The sequence below is a fragment of the Coturnix japonica genome, chromosome 9, assembly GCF_001577835.2.
Source record: "Coturnix japonica isolate 7356 chromosome 9, Coturnix japonica 2.1, whole genome shotgun sequence".
Lineage (NCBI taxonomy): Eukaryota > Metazoa > Chordata > Aves > Galliformes > Phasianidae > Coturnix > Coturnix japonica.
Genome location: NC_029524.1, coordinates 2628017 through 2643433, shown reverse-complemented (window position 1 = coordinate 2643433; position 15417 = coordinate 2628017). Strand labels below are relative to the sequence as shown.

The following is a 15417-nucleotide window of genomic DNA, read 5'->3' as shown; positions in this document are numbered from 1 at the left end:
TATGTCCCAAGAGGTATAACTGTGTTTTGTGTTAGAGTTCGCTGCCAGTGCTGACCACTGTATATTTACACGTTGTTTAAATGGTGCGATTTGTGCTCAAATGATGGTTACTCAAAATCCCTATTGGCTGAGCACGTTGGATGTTCTGTGAGGACATGGGCGCTGAGTAGGAGGATGCTTGGTTTGAGTGGCTGGGGCAGCCCCTGCCTGAGGAGTCAGCAGTGCCTGCTCTGAGCCAGCAGTGAGCTCATCTGAACAAGAAGGAGCTGCATGCAGCCAGCAGGCTGCTCAGGATTAACCCAAGCTTCATATGTACAGTATAGACCTTAGAAACAGCTACGCTGCTGGGAACTGTAATAGTTCAGCTCCTCGCTGTATCTCAGCAGGGGGCAAAACAGAGCTTGGGCTTAATGAGGTATTTCTGATCCTCCCCATGTTCCCTCTCCCTGCAAAGAAAACACTAGAAGCTGCGTGGTGGCTTTGTGTACCCAGCAGCCGTCTCTGTTCTCTCTTCCCTTCCCCTCTCTCACTCCATCACAGGCTCCATCCCCATCACACCAATTTTGCCACAGGATTTTCCAGCTCCAATTTCAGGCTTCCTTTCCCAGCCCTGATGGTTGTCTGTGCATCTGCCCACTTCTTACTGTCTAGCAAGGGGGGAAAAAAAGCCTTTCTCGCTTGAATTGGAGCTGAATTCACAAGGTTCCAGCAGGGCTATAAGAAAACATGGTGGGGATATGTCAGATGTGTGAGTGCTGTCCAAAACAGCAGCTCCTTGGCAGCACGTATTGAGTTGAACTGGGAACGTTGTCAGGACAAAGTGGTGCCCATCCAAATCATGAAGGACCTCACAGGTTAAAAGGGATGCTGGGCTTCCACCTGCTGGAGACAGACAGAGCGTGGGAGAACCAGAGGAACACGGATGGGAGTGTCCCAATGCTACCAATGTGGGTCCTGGGAAGCTGAGTGCTGGCCCTGCCCAGATACCGATCGGCTTTGCACACCTACGTCCTTCACTCCCTTTTGACACTCTTAGCAGAAGACGAACAGGCAGGCAGTAATTTCAACACAGGTAGTCAAAGTGCTGCTTACAGCGTGATACTGAACCGTTCCTGCCTTTGATTAGTCACAGCCCTGGGCAAACAATCTTTAAAACAAGGGATCCTGCTACAAGAGAAGGTGCCCCACCTTTTGAGAAAGAAGAGCTGGTTGTATAACTTCAGCCCCATCTTTATTTCTTGGCTGGGAACTTCCTCCTTTCACCACACCTACATTACTGGAAGAAAAAGACAGCAAACTGTTGTCAGAGGCAGCGAATACGTGCCAAAGAAACCGCGGGATCCGTAAGATTTTCTACCTCTACAAGTTCCATGTGGGAGCCCATATGCTGAGGCTGTGTGTCACGTTCCTCTGCCTTTTGTATGGGGTGAAAACAGGTAGGAAGTCAATTGCTTTGATTTTTTTGTTCAATATAATGCTTACTCTGCTTTGCAGAAGCATAAACCTATCTGCCCTCTGCGTTATAAGGTTACTGTGTAGGGTTTTTAACTAGCATTGTCTCTCTTAAAGCAAACTGTCTTGGTTTCATGAACTAAAGAAGACATGAAGCCAGAAGTCATTTGTATGATCTCTTCTTCACTTTGCAAACATTCCTCTTATATAAGCAGCATCCATCGACACTGAAAAACGTCATCTGAAATCTTGAGAGCAGACTGATTTCTTTTCAGCGGCGCGTTACATGACAGCCACAAAGGATGAATTAGCATTTATGAACGCTAAACTTCACTTGGTATCCTCGTGGCCCCATCAAGAATCAACCTGTTTAATAAGCAACAAATGTGCTGCCTTCTGTTAGCGCACTCATGGGAGCGCGTCGCTTGCTTTGTGAAGCTGCAGCTCTATTCTTTGCAGGGGGAAACAAACAGGGTTTAGAACAATGCAAAGGATTCTCACAAAGGCTGAGATCTCATCAGGTTCCCTGGGGCAGCCTTGGAGGTCTCCTTTTGCTTATTGTGATGAATACACTGTAGGAAACATAGTAATAAGTGGGAGGTACTGAAGGCCATTTTAAGAGGTGGAGGGCAGACCCTTCGTGTGGAAAACATGGAAGTAACTCAGCAATGCTGGTAAGATTTGCTGTGTGGCAGTGCTCAATGATGACCACGTTAGTGCTGATGCATAAGGTTCTCTTGAAACAAATGGCACATCCCAGACAAGGTCATGGTGCTTTGGAAGTCAGGGATGCTGCAGACTGCCATGGGAGCCCATTGGTTGGAGGTCTGCAGAAGCTGCTGGGCAGTGAGCAGCCCTTTGGTGGGCTCTGTGAGCAATGTGGTCTCTCAAGGCTCACCAGGGCAGCCATAGATCTGACAGATGAGGCGATGATGAGGAGGAAACCTTTTGGACCTTCACTTTGCAAGAGGCCAAAATAGAGATGCCGTTCTTTCTGTGCAGAAAGATGAGGACCTTCCTGTCCATAGGATGAACACCCGAGACAAAAGGAAGGGAGAGTCTCCAAACACCATTTCCAAGGAATTAATGAGAGAGCCCAGGAGGATGCAAGCCTTACGTGGCACTGACTGCAGTGACTGCTGCAGGGTCTGCCCAGCACCATTCTCATGGCTGCAGCACTCCCCCCTGCTCCTGGTCTCCATAAGCCAGCTGTGCTGAAGATGCCCCTCTCAGGTACATCTGAGAGGTTGATCTCATCTCATGCTCAAGGCAGAAGATGTCCAGCTCCAACATAGGAACACCAAAGCAGATTTGCCATCCTGTGCTTATCAGGAGGAGGAATGAATGCAGGATCCCCAGCTGCCCTCATGTGTCAGCTCCTGTGACACACAGCCATGCAGCAGGGAGAAGCTGGCAGGCTTTGCCCCTCTATCAGCACTCATCTGATCTCGTTAATGAAAAGAGAACAAATTGAACAGACTTGGTGCAGATATAACAATGCTTTTTAAACTCAGGGATTAGCAAATCCTGAGCAGCTCTTTAATAGCCCTTCTTTGGCAGAAGGTTTGGGTTGCTCTGGTGCCAACCAAGTGCTCCCCAGGGCAAGTCACAGCACGGCGCAGAGATAAGAGACTAATTAAGCAACCAGAGCAGCCTTGCACCATGTCGAAATAATTCAGGTCCAGCATTTCTGCCTGCATTTCTATAGCCTCCGTGGCAGTACAGATGAATAACAATACTGCGCAACAATGCTATACGGGAACTAAAACACATCGAGTTATTAAACAAAGAGCAATGTGGGGTGTTTTTTTCTCTTACACTGCAGTAGCACATGGAGGAGAGTCACTGATAGCTGCTGTGTACCAGCATAAAACCATAGCTCTCCTCTGCTGGTTACTCTGAGATCTCCAGATGGAAGAGAACTCTTAATACTGTTGCCCTATGGAGAGCAAAGGGACCAAGAGTGAGGCACTAAAGGTCAGCAGGGCCCAGAGTGGTGTGCTCCTGGTAGATGGGAGCTTTAGGAGGCAGAGAACCCTCTGCTCAAAGCCAATGACTTCAACTGATGTTCTCTGGCCCTGCCTGAGAGTTCATTCCCCACTGCTCCCATTCCACTCTTCGTATCTCACCATGGGCTTTCCACAGGAAGGACTCTGTGGGTCTCAAACGTTAAAATTTATTTCGGAATTTATAGTAGTAATTTAATACATCCAGTTGGAGTTAACTGCAACATCCTCTTAGCCTATTAACTTTTATTTCTGGAGCTCCTGGGGCTTCTGCAAAGTAATTAGCAGAACTATGGCAACTGAGCGGATTATTTTATGTGCTGGGTGAGCAGCATTTATATTACTTTCATGCTTCTGGTTTCCATAGGAGGAAAAAAGCATGAAAGTTTATTGTGGGAACTGTGAGAAATCCATCATTTAGAAATTAAAATGCACGGAGTGCTGGACACCTGCTAGAGCACTGCTGCCTTATAGCTGCAGGTATCCCAAACCTCTTCCACCTCCAACACAGCCCTTTTGAGCAGCAAAAATCCTCTAGCAACTGCAGGGGAATAATTAATGCAGCCCAGGGTGCGCGTGCGAGAGAGATGCTTTCTCCCACAAGGTTCTTCAATAAAAACAAGGAGATTGTGGGCCAGAGAAAGGCTGCAGAACCTGGGAGGGCCTGGGTAAGCAGCCTGCATGGAGACTGTTATTCCTTTAGCAGAGCCCTGCTGGAGCTTGCATGGGGCTGTGAAGGCTCAGCTGGTGGTCTGCTGGAAAAGCAGAGAACAAAGACAGGCTTTCGAATGGCAGAGATTGTGGTGAAAAGCAGCACTTACTGAACATTCGGGAACTCTCCAGCTGTGTACAAAGCGCGATCGGTGCCGTATCGCATTCAGACAAAGGGTGTCCCATTTCACAGTCTGAAATAGCAGGCTGGATCTGCAAATACAAGCAAAGCCCAGAGCTGTCCCTCACAACAGCAAGATCCCGCACAGCTTGCCAGCTCCAGAATAAATACAGAGAGATCTCTTCACCCTACAGCTTGTCCAGAGCATCTGGGTGTGCTGCCCAACCTACACAGCCATCACCCTTGCTTCCATTCTGTAATACCTTCCTCACCCTTCTGGGGTTCCTTGGGAGCCCATGCCACCTCCCAGCTGCTAGTGAAAGGTATACAGGATACAGGGCTCACTGCCTTTGTTCCAACATAGCAAGAGAAACTAAGATACAGAGCAGCTCCACTGACATGATGGCATGGAAAGGAGCAGCTCAGGCAGTTCCCAGCACACGTTCTGTGCCTGGGCAGGGCTGGCAGGTAGAAAAGGCCAAGAGAAATGCTTGGCTGCTAACCTGAATAATGCCACGCTGTGCTCGTTTCAGATCCCAAGGAGACATGTCCTGCTTTCACCGTGCTCAGCTTCGGCAGCGCCTTGATAGGGACCGACCTGGAAGTGAAGCTGATGCTGTACACCAGACAGAATGAAGACTGCGCCGAAGAGCTCAATTCAACAGCCTCCAAGTATCTGGATCTGACCAAGAAAACCACCTTCATTATCCATGGATTCCGGCCCACAGGCTCTGCCCCGGTCTGGATCCCTGACTTGGTGCATCTCCTGCTTTCTGTAGAGGACATGAACATCATCATTGTGGACTGGAACCGGGGGGCAACTACTATCATCTATAGCAATGCTTCCAGAAACAGCAAGAAAGTTGCTGAGATTCTGAAGAAATTTATGGATGAGATGTTGGTAAGTGGAACGTGCACACTGTGATACAGTTATTAATGTAAAGGGCATATAGGAAGTGCTTAAAAACATCCACTATCTGGATGTCCAAAGTCAGCTTAAAGTGACACTGGGTCTCTGCATCTTTCTGTGTGCTAATGCCTTGCATGGAACCTATGAATACTGCCCAACCTGTAATCAGTGCACAAGGAAAATACAACCTTTCTGAGCTGCTGCATTCACAGCTCTTGGATATAGGCCTCAAACGTGTGTGCTGGATGTACCATGGGACTATTAAAAGGGAAAATCATGAGATCATAGAGCATCCCCAGTTGGATGTAACCCATAAGGATCACTGAGTCCAACCCTTATATTTATATGGAGTGGAACATACCCATGGAAAACAGATGAAGAGCAGAGAGATGCATTTACATTCCTCCTCCTGACTTTTTTAATGCCCTTTTAGCATTAAATGTCTATGTCTAATGTCTAACCCCTGTGGTTATATATTCAAATCCCAGATTCACGGTGCGTCGCTCGACTCCATTCACATGATAGGAGTCAGCCTGGGAGCACACATCTCCGGCCTGGTGGGACAGATGTTTGGTGGTCAGCTGGGAAGGATCACAGGTAACCTTCCTGCTGGCAGCCCTTTTGCTTCCAGGATTGCTGCTCATTGTCAGCTGTGCATTGCTTTTGTGTTGTAGGCCTCGACCCAGCGGGCCCCCTGTACAGAGGAAAGCCGCCCAGTGAGAGGTTGGACCCCAGTGATGCACAGTTTGTTGATGTCATTCACTCAGACACTGATGGTATGTGGTGACATCTGCTCTTTAGCACTGAAAGGAAACGTGCTGGGAGCGCAGGTTCAGGTTGGATGTTGGGCTCAGGATGGTGCCAGTTGGATATTAGGGAAATAACATTCCCTGCACAGGGAGGCCTCCTAGAGCTAAATAACCAGTATATTCTCCAGTTGGTTTCTCGTTTCCTTCCTTGCCATTCTACTATTTAATGTTCCCTCCCTATCTGTCTTCTCTTCCCAGGGCTGGGCTATGCAGACGCCCTCGGCCACATTGACTTCTACCCCAATGGTGGCACTGACCAACCAGGCTGCCCGCCGACAGTATTTGCTGGTAATTCATTTTGGAACTACACACACACATACACACAGTGACAAAGTGTTTCCAATCAGAGAACAGGAGAAGGCCAATGAAACATCACCACAGCTAGAAAATAGATGGGAAGGCCATAAGAGCAATCCCTTGCTGACACACTGATGTAATGGGTTCAGATGGTGGGCACTGGTGTCCAGGTCAGGGCTGGCACAAGCATCCATGGGATGATCTTCCATATATAAAATCATTGAGTAAATGCATGTCTTCATTTTGTGGCTATGTTTAGAAAACACAGGAAGGGTTTTATCTACCACAGGGAATAGCAATGGTAAGAAGCTGCTCAGAAAGCAGGTTTGAGATGAAGGCAACGTGGTGTGTTGGATGGATGCAGCCATAGACGGTGCTGTTTTCCTGCATTGCTAATGAAATATTTCCTCTCTGTGTACGGTTAAGGATTGAAGTACTTTAAATGTGACCACCAAAGGTCTGTTTTCCTCTTCATGGCATCCCTGAAAAAGAGCTGCAATATCACAGCATACCCATGTGAGTCATACAGGAGCTACAGGAGGGGGAAATGTACCAGCTGCGAAACCTTCCAGCCCATGCCATGCCCCATCCTAGGTAAGGATCAGGGGAGCACAAAGGGATTCCCCCGTGGGTTGGAAGAGACCTTAAAGACCATTTGGTTCCAGCCCCAGCTCAGGCTGCCCTGAGCCCCATCCAACCCGGCCATGAGCACCCCCAGGGATGGGGGCACCCACAGCTTCTCTTTGCAGCTGAACAGAGACACACCGTTTCTTGAATATCCACATTGTTATTCCCAGCAATTTAATTGCTGATTGACCAGCTCGGTGACCCTGTTTCATTTTTCACCTGTTGTCTACAGGTTATTACGCCCACGAGTGGAAAAGCCATTTAACAAAGCAGAGCCACCCAGTGACAAACATGTATTTTGATACCGCGGATGAAGAGCCGTTTTGCCGTGAGTGACAGAGATTTCTGACACCATTTCTCTTTGTGCATCACCTCCTTCAGCACAGATGGTCGGCACTGACACAGAGACAGGGAGAGGAGAAAGAAAAGGCCTCTGGGTGTAACATGATGTAACCCTATGGAGTGTGCTTCCTCTGGGGCTTCCCCACACACATCCACCCCACACCTCACTCATGACATGCTGGGATGCAGGGCAGGGCAGGATGTGACCATGCTCTCTCTTGCTCACAGTATATCACTACTTTGTGGACATGGTGACATGGAACAGAGGCACCAGGAGGGGCACGCTCAGCGTGGTGTTAGCTGATGGCACTGGGAAGAAGGCAGAATCCAAAGTTAACCCGTAAGTCTCACCCACCTGATGATGTACCAGTATTAGCAAAGCACTCAGCACAACTGGAGCTGGGAAGGAAACAAGACCTCCTCCTCCTATTTTTGCTGCTCCTTGATACTATACACACATTAGATGAGCTTCGCAGTCCCCTGGTGCACACTGGTGCAGCCCAGCTCTTTGCTCTGGGTGCTTCCCAGCTCCCTGAGCACTGTTGTGAACAGCAGGGCTGCTCTGAGCCTCCTGTAGAGCAGGGCAAATCCCAGCTCCCCACTTGCTTGCACCCAGCACAGCAAGGACAAACCCAGGCCTGACTATGGAACACCCAGATCAATTCATTCTGCTTGGAGAGGCAAAATAAAAACCGACCAGTGTTCATCTAGACCAGCAGTTTCCCATTGATATGAACACGCTTCAGCCCAACGTCCTGCCCAACCAGTTTCCCCACCTCTCTCTCACCACTTGTTCTCCCAGCCCTATATGCCCACGTTGGAACAACCCACGTAGCTCCGGCTTGCACAACCCATGGCAGCCCACACACGGCCTATTTACTGCAGGCAGGTGAGGACACATCCTGCCCACCACACCTCCCACAGCCCCCAGACAAGGAACCTCAATGCCACAGTGCACAGCACTGATGTGAGCAGCTCTGTGCTGCTCAGAGTGGTCCAACAGGTTCACGTTGCACATCTGAACATGCAGCCACTTCCTTAGAACCAGAAACTGATCACAAATGCGGCCCCTAATATTGAACTGACTGTATTAAAAACCACGCTGCTCCCCCAGGGACTCCCTGACCCTTGTGTGCTTTACCTCTAGCGAAGCTGCAGCCTTCCAGCAGTACAAGCACATCAGTTTGCTCATTGGATTCAACCAGGATTTGGAGAATGTGAAGAGAATTTCCCTGACCTTTTCCACTGGGTCTGTCGTCGGCCCTAAATTCAAGCTCAGGATTCTTCAGATGAGGTTCAGGTCACTCTCAAACCCTGCAAGGTAAGTGCTGCACTAACTGTCCATGCTGCAAAGTGGGCAGAAACAGAGGAGAATCTCCCACGTCCCAAACCTGGCAAGTCTGCCAAGGAGCATTACATTATGTTTGATCATTGTATGCACAGCTTGGGAGTGAATCCCCACACACCTGCCTGACCACAGGGCTTATCTTATTGTGCTGAAAGCATCATTTGGGGCCTGGTTTTAACCTCTGATCAGCATCATGTGGATGCACAGAGGCTGTTCCCGTTTGGAATCCTTGTGACCTTTGGAATCCTGCTTTGTCTCAGGCCGTCGCTGTGCCGGTACGACCTGGTGCTGACGGAGAACGCGGAGCAAAGCTTCAGGCCCATCCCGTGCACCGAGCGGCGGGGAGCAGCACCAGAACCAGAACCAGCAATAACAGCAGAACCAGAACCAGAACCAGAACCAGAACCAGAACATAAACCAGCACCAGAACCAGAACCAGAACCAGCAATAACAGCAGTAACAGAACCAGAACCAGCAATAACAGCAGCACCAGAACCAGCACCAGAACCAGCACCAGCAATAACAGCAGTAACAGAACCAGAACCAGAACCAGAACCAGAACCAGCAGTAGTAACAGTAACAGCGTCGGGCGGCTGAACAGCTGCTGCAGTTCCCTCTGTCGCCACACGGTGGCGCTGCGCTCAATACAGCCGTACACCCCGTAGCCGAGCGCTGTCGGACACTCCCCCATAGGGGCCGCATTGAGCGTGCGCGCAGCTCCGGGTCGGGGCCGGTGTCGGTGCCGCGATGTGGCGGCGGCCGGCAGCGCTGCTGCTGGTGTTCGCGGGATCCACGCTATCGCTGTGGCTGCTGTCGGCGTGGCTGGGAGCGGGGCAGACCCGCAGGTGGGTGCGGGCAGGCGGGTGGGAGCAGGGCGGTGCGGCCGGAGCTGCGACTCGCGTCCCGCTGTTGGTGTCCTTAGGCCGCTGCGCTTCCCGTCGGACCTGGAGGAGCTGCGGGAGCTGAGCGAGGCGCTGCGGGACTACGAGCGGCGGCACCGCGGGGCGGCTGTAGCGCTGTTCTGTGCCGCCTACCTCTACAAGCAGAGCTTCGCCATCCCCGGCTCCAGCCTGCTGGTAACGGGGCCGTGGGGCCGCGGTGCGGGGCCGTGCTCCGTGCCCGGTTGTCAGCACGATGTTTCGCCCGCAGAACGTCCTGGCCGGAGCGCTGTTCGGGCCGTGGGTCGGGCTGCTGCTCTGCTCGGCGCTCACGTCGCTGGGAGCCACCTGCTGCTACCTGCTGTCCAGAGCCTTTGGGAAGCGCTTGGTGGTGCGGTACTTCCCTGATAAAGTGGCTTTGCTGCAAAGGAAGGTAACGGCCGCCGTTCTGCACCGGCTGGTTGATGCTCGGGTCTCGTGTCCCATCGCTGGGCTCTAGGAGCGCACATACGGCTCCTAAAGCAGTTCTGGACCGGCTGTGCTGGGGGCTGTTGGATGGGATGCTCAGGGCTGGGTGGGCTGTGGGCAGCCTGAGTTATTGGGGAGCAGCCAGCCCACAACAGGGGATGGGACAGGGTGAGCCCCCACCGAGCCATTCTGGGGCTATTCCACTCATCCTACTGTCTAAGCAATAACAAGGAGCGTTTCTCTTGCCAGGTCGAAGAGAACAGGAGCTGCCTGTTTTTCTTCCTGCTGTTCCTGAGGCTGTTCCCCATGACACCAAATTGGTTTCTGAATCTCTCGGCTCCCATCCTCAACATCCCCATTGCTCAGTTCTTCTTCTCCGTTCTCATCGGTGAGGCCTAGGGGTGCTGGCAAAGGGGATGATGTGGTGGCACTGCCTCCTCAGCACCCAGCCCTGGGCTGGGGGAGGCAGAGCAGCAGGGCTCAGCTGGGACTGCCCCAATTAGATGCTCACATTCATGCTGCTCCTCTTGTAAATGTGGGTGCAGCAGAGTCTTGTGTTACACCCTTCTCTTTCTGTCACAAACACAGACACGTATCTGCCCCTGGGCAAGGATGCATTAGGGCTAGTTTGGCATTCTTGCATGGAGGCAGAGGGGATGTTAACAGGCTTTTTGCTCTGATTCTTCCAGGTCTTACCCCCTATAACTTCATCTGTGTACAGACAGGAGCCATTCTGTCACAAATCAACTCTCTGGATGCCATTTTCTCTTGGGACACGCTGCTCAAACTGCTTCTGATGGCCATGGCAGCATTGATACCAGGGACTCTGATCAAGAAATACAGCAAGAAGCACTTAAAGCTGGATGAAGATGAGCACGCTCCATTACTCAATGGCAAAAAGAACATGTGATGGCTCAGATGGCCCAGGTGCTGTGGGTCTCTGTTCCTATGGGTTATGTTCTGCATGCTCTGTGTCCTTGTGGACCATGGATAATTGCAGCTTTTACTCTTCTCCTCATCTAAGAGGAGGTGTAACGTTCTCCTTTTTAATTCATGTTTTATCGTGCATGGATCTGCACTGGAAAAATATAAAAGAAGGAAACTTGGTGAACACTGGAGGTAGATCGCCTGCGTCCTTTAAGTCAACCAGCATCTCTGCTGTGCTGGCAGGTGTTGCCTGCCTATTGCAAAGGCATCAGCACCTGGCAGAGAACACGTGGGTGCTTAAAGTCTGCCTGTGTGCCATCACATCTGGTACTCAGAGCTCTGGGTAGTTCCAGCTCAGCTGGGGTTAGGAGATAGGCAGCTTCTCGTTAATTACTGAAAGACTTTGTCCCAAAGCATAACGCAAACCATTCCCAGATACCAGACCAGCCTGATAAGCGTTGAAGTACACTGGCTTTTTATTCCATGCATTGTTTGCTTTGATAGTCATTCTTGTTTCCATCACTGTACACTGTTCAATACAAAAAAAAAAAAAAAAAGAAATCAAGTTTGTATCAGGAATCTGCAGAGCAGGGAGGAGAGAGATGAACACTACTGGACAGGGCCAGGATGAAATGGTTACTTAACACGACAGTGGGGAAGGCAACATTCAGCACTGGGAGAAGATCTAGGCTAGTGTTCAGGAGCTGTCAGCAGCCACGAGAACTGGCTCAGGGAAGGCAGGATGCTGGAAAGGGAACACGGTTTACTTCTGTCCTGCAAACACGGTGTTTACTGCAAGGAAGTGCACAGAACCGCAGCGATGGAGATGACGTCCACGAGCAGATCTGGGCCACGCAGAGCAACGCTCAGCCCCCTGCACTGCCCAGCATGCGGAGCGTGTGCAGGCAGAGGGCTGGGATTACACCTCCATGGGTACAGGGCTGTGTGTTCACACGAGGAAGGGGCAGCCCTAGTGGCAGTCCCGGAGGGACACTGCATAGTAGGCAGCAGCTACGAGGAGCGGAGAAGCTGGATGTAACGGTGTGATGAGCTGGGCATGCAAAGAAACCAGGCCCAAGTGTGGCTGCAGTGTTTGCAGCAGCCAGTCAGAAGGGTTCAGCTCTACTCCTCCAGCTGCAAAACGAGACAGCGTGTCCCAGGGAGAGATAGGGAGCAAATGCTGCTCCCCCAGGACAGCTGGGCAGGAAGGTCCCCACATCCCACACACCAAAGCATCCGCATCTCTGCAGGCCCAGAGGAGTTTGAGCACACTGTGAAGCTCTGAGCAGAGGCCACGGCTACCAAAAGCCCCGCAGGATCTTTTTGGTAGGGATAGAGTTTAGCACAGACTGAAGTTCCTGCACAGAGACTGAGATAGGCCTGAGCTGGAGGCAGCTCTGCCGTGGGCCTATTGCTGCAGGACTGCCTGGGGGTACGACAGTAGATGTGATGGGTAGTTCTCAACCTCTCTTTATGGAGTAGTTTGATCTTTTTCTCTGTGTGCATATGCTACATGCACAATTCTGCACCACTCTGTTCTCATGCCCTGGACTCCAACTTGCTGGGTAACTATCTGTACCATCTCATCTGCACCAAAACCTCACCACAACAGCAAAGCCTCGCCAGCACCTCATGCCTCCAGCCATGGGAGAGGCCTTTGGGTGGAACAAGTGATGGAAGAGAGAGTAAACAAGAAACAAACCAGACAAGAGCTTCGCTCCCCTCCATGCTCTCAGTGCAAAGCTGAGCGTTGCTGCTGCAGGCAGGGTGAGCTGATCTCCTCTCCACAGCCTGACAGTCCTGCAGCAGTGACCCACCGGGTGCCAGCAGTAACTGCCCACCTCTCTGCCTGCCCTTCTGAACGCTATTTGCCAGATGATCTGTAAAGTTACTCCCTTTGTGACCAACACCACCAGACACTCACTCCCTGGTCACTGTTCCCCACCAGCTCGCAGGCTGCCAACTCTATCAGCAACACAAACAACTGCAGCATCCCCACAAGGAATATCCCAGGGCTCACAGGCTGGCTGCAGCCATCCCAACCTGACCAGCCATGCCAGGTTCCCTGCCCTAGGGTGACAGCACCCATGGGAGGCAGCAGCTACTGACAGCCACTGAGACCAGCTCTGCTCCCACCCACCCCCAAGCGATCAGGGAGAAGGTAACGTCACACAAACAGATTACAATTGTGCTAGCAGTGAAGCCAACCTTCTGATCTACAGAAATGATAATAAATAACAAAATAACATCATAACTTAAGATCTGTGTGTAGTCCAGCTACAGAATTTAACAATATGGGATAATTTAACTCATACAATACTGCTCTCTGTATAAGACATTTTCCTTCATTTTGCCACAAGGCTATAAATTAGCACAGATAAATTCAAAGCAATATTTTAACATAAAATGTAAACAAACAAAGCAACAGAAGTACCTGTCCATGGTCCATTCCTGCCGTTCATCTCAGGCTGGTGATGCCAGGCTGCAGGGCAGCACGGGCTGTGTCAGCCAGCACGCTACGAAGGGCAGAGTGAAAGCTCTTAGAGGGGAAGATCAGCTAAAGGGAAGGGAGGGGAGGGCATGCTCTTTTTTGTTCTCTTTAAATATCAATTTAGAAGAGTAGTGTTTGAAGGGAAGGCACTATGAGTTCTATCAGAGAACAAACTTTTCTCATCTGCCAATGCCTCGGCCTGTCCACATACTGGTATTATCCTCACTTTCACCTGTAGAGTTGCAGCTCAAAGAAGAAACAGGGGCCTCAGTGTACCTCAAGGCTCCCTGCACAACCTGTTTTGCACCAAGCCTGACATGAAGGGCAGGCGGCTGTGAATGCTTCCAAGAACATACAGTAAGGAGACAAAGCAGGGCTGATGCTCAGATCTAGGCCAGTGATTCCCAGTCTTTCCCCCCCCAACACACAGCTCTCTGCTGGTTACTGATGCTGCTGTAGGTGAGAGGCTGCTTCTCCAAGTCCAGTACAGGCATCTCCAAGTTTCCTCCCCAGAAGAGTGCTCGGGCTCTGCAGAACGTTCTCTCCAAGTTCTTGCTTTTCCAACACTGATTGGATTGATTTCTTTAGCTGACTGAAACAGACAGGAGGTAAGAGGAGGAAGTAAACTGGGAAATGGCACACCGCATCTGAAGGAGGATTCCCTGCTCAACTGGAGGTCAACACTGCCAGAGCGAAGCAAGGACGATGTTAAGAAGTGCTCTTACACCAATTCTTGAGAGGACGAGGTTAGAACACATTTGCAGGATCTCACAACCGTACACGTTGATTAAAAAACAAAACAGAAAAAAAGAAACTAAAAACCCTTCAAATAAAACCCATTATTACATTCCTGGGGATGCATTGACTCAGAAGACCCTGGATGTTAGCACCTCGGTACCAGTTTTCTCCAGGAACACGTCCACCTTCTGATTAAAAAATGACCCAGCTGGTTATACTGAATTCGCTTTGTTCACAGGTTACCTTGACAGCAAGGTCCTTTTTTTTTTTTTTTTTAATACCCCCACACTTCCTCATGTGATAAGACGGAGTGGTTTCATTTTTCTTCATCTGTTCTCCAATCTTCAGGGCCGTGAGGCCTGGTCCCCTGTGAAAGCAGCAAGAGAATCCCCCGCTCTGTCCATAAAGCTGTCCAGGCAGGACTCCCACGATGTTTCTCTGTAATGTGCTTGCTTTCTGAATTATTATTATTATTTTTTTTTTGCAACAAGTCTGTGTGTCTATAAATACAATCCACTCTTTACAGTAAAAAGTGTTAAAATGTCAAAAAAATAAATATCCATGTTACAGTAACTAGATTATTCAATAAAATACATCCCTGCCATTCTTGATTGAAATGCTCCAAGAGAATTAATTTCATTTGGACATTTTTTTTTTCCAGAGATTCGGGTTATTGCAAATCACTCCTGGGGTGGGAAGGAGAAACATCTTCTCTTCCTGTAAAGTGTGATGAAGGGGAATGAAGTGGAATCTCAGGGAAATCAAAATGCCAGTATCGGAAAGCTTTGGGGGAGGATCTGTATTACCAAGTAGCAGAGCTGCAGGGTTTATTGGTCCTGACTGTGGCATCAGAACACTCCCCTTCGGAAGAGTCACAGTCTGATTCTCCAAACTGTGCTGGGTTCTGCAAAGCAAAAGGAAAGGGAAATATTTAAGCAACAATCCCACATCAACCACACCATCCCAGTCTGTAACAGGAGACGGGTAAAGGTCACCGCCAGCAGAGAAGGACGAGACGGCAACACATGGGAGATGTCAACAACACGTAAGCACACTACCAAAGGTCACTTCTCTACCCCTCGGGGAGGAGACACAGAAAAATATCTGCTCAGAGCATCATCATCACACAAAGACAGGGGGATGAGAAAACGGCACAGAGTGTTCTGCCCTCCCTCTCCTGAATGCTACAAAGACAGCACAAGAAAGAAAACTGTTCTAGCTTCATCACTGGTCTGCCAATGGCTAAGTCTGAGGCAGACAGCTTATATCCCTTCCACTTCATTATCTGTTTT

At 50.1% G+C, this 15417-nt stretch overlaps 3 protein-coding genes across 11 annotated transcripts in view; 2 read left to right on the top strand and 1 right to left on the bottom strand.

The window, feature by feature from the left end:
- Positions 1-54: 54 nt before the first annotated feature.
- LIPH (lipase H) lies at positions 55-9220 on the top strand. The gene is made up of 10 exons (XM_015870967.2): positions 55-1436; positions 4824-5191; positions 5689-5797; positions 5875-5976; positions 6208-6297; positions 6733-6900; positions 7166-7261; positions 7504-7615; positions 8423-8596; positions 8884-9220. Exons 1-10 carry the CDS (start codon positions 1385-1387, stop codon positions 9218-9220), a joined length of 1608 nt encoding a protein of 535 aa, XP_015726453.1. The 5' UTR covers positions 55-1384.
- On the top strand, positions 9170-11453 carry TMEM41A (transmembrane protein 41A). 2 transcript variants are annotated; one of them, XM_015871173.2, is made up of 5 exons: positions 9312-9468; positions 9546-9699; positions 9773-9934; positions 10219-10357; positions 10659-11453. In XM_015871173.2, exons 1-5 carry the CDS (start codon positions 9371-9373, stop codon positions 10877-10879), a joined length of 774 nt encoding a protein of 257 aa, XP_015726659.1. In that variant the 5' UTR covers positions 9312-9370; the 3' UTR covers positions 10880-11453. The 2 variants fall into 2 exon arrangements, with proteins under 2 accessions (XP_015726660.1, XP_015726659.1); XM_015871174.2 differs by lacking the exon at positions 10219-10357 and having other exon boundaries at positions 9170-9468; positions 10659-10766.
- Positions 11355-15417, bottom strand: part of MAP3K13 (mitogen-activated protein kinase kinase kinase 13) — a 55747-nt gene continuing 51684 nt past the window's right edge. For 7 of the 8 annotated variants that reach the window (XM_015871163.2, XM_015871165.2, XM_015871164.2 and 4 more), the window contains 2 exons: positions 14932-15029; positions 11355-14842 (listed from right to left, as the gene is read on the bottom strand). In XM_015871163.2, coding sequence (XP_015726649.1) covers positions 14806-14842; positions 14932-15029 — 135 coding nt within the window. In that variant the 3' untranslated portion in view covers positions 11355-14805. Of the gene's footprint in view, positions 15030-15417 lie in introns of all 8 variants that reach the window. The other variant, XM_015871170.2, reaches the window with a different exon arrangement.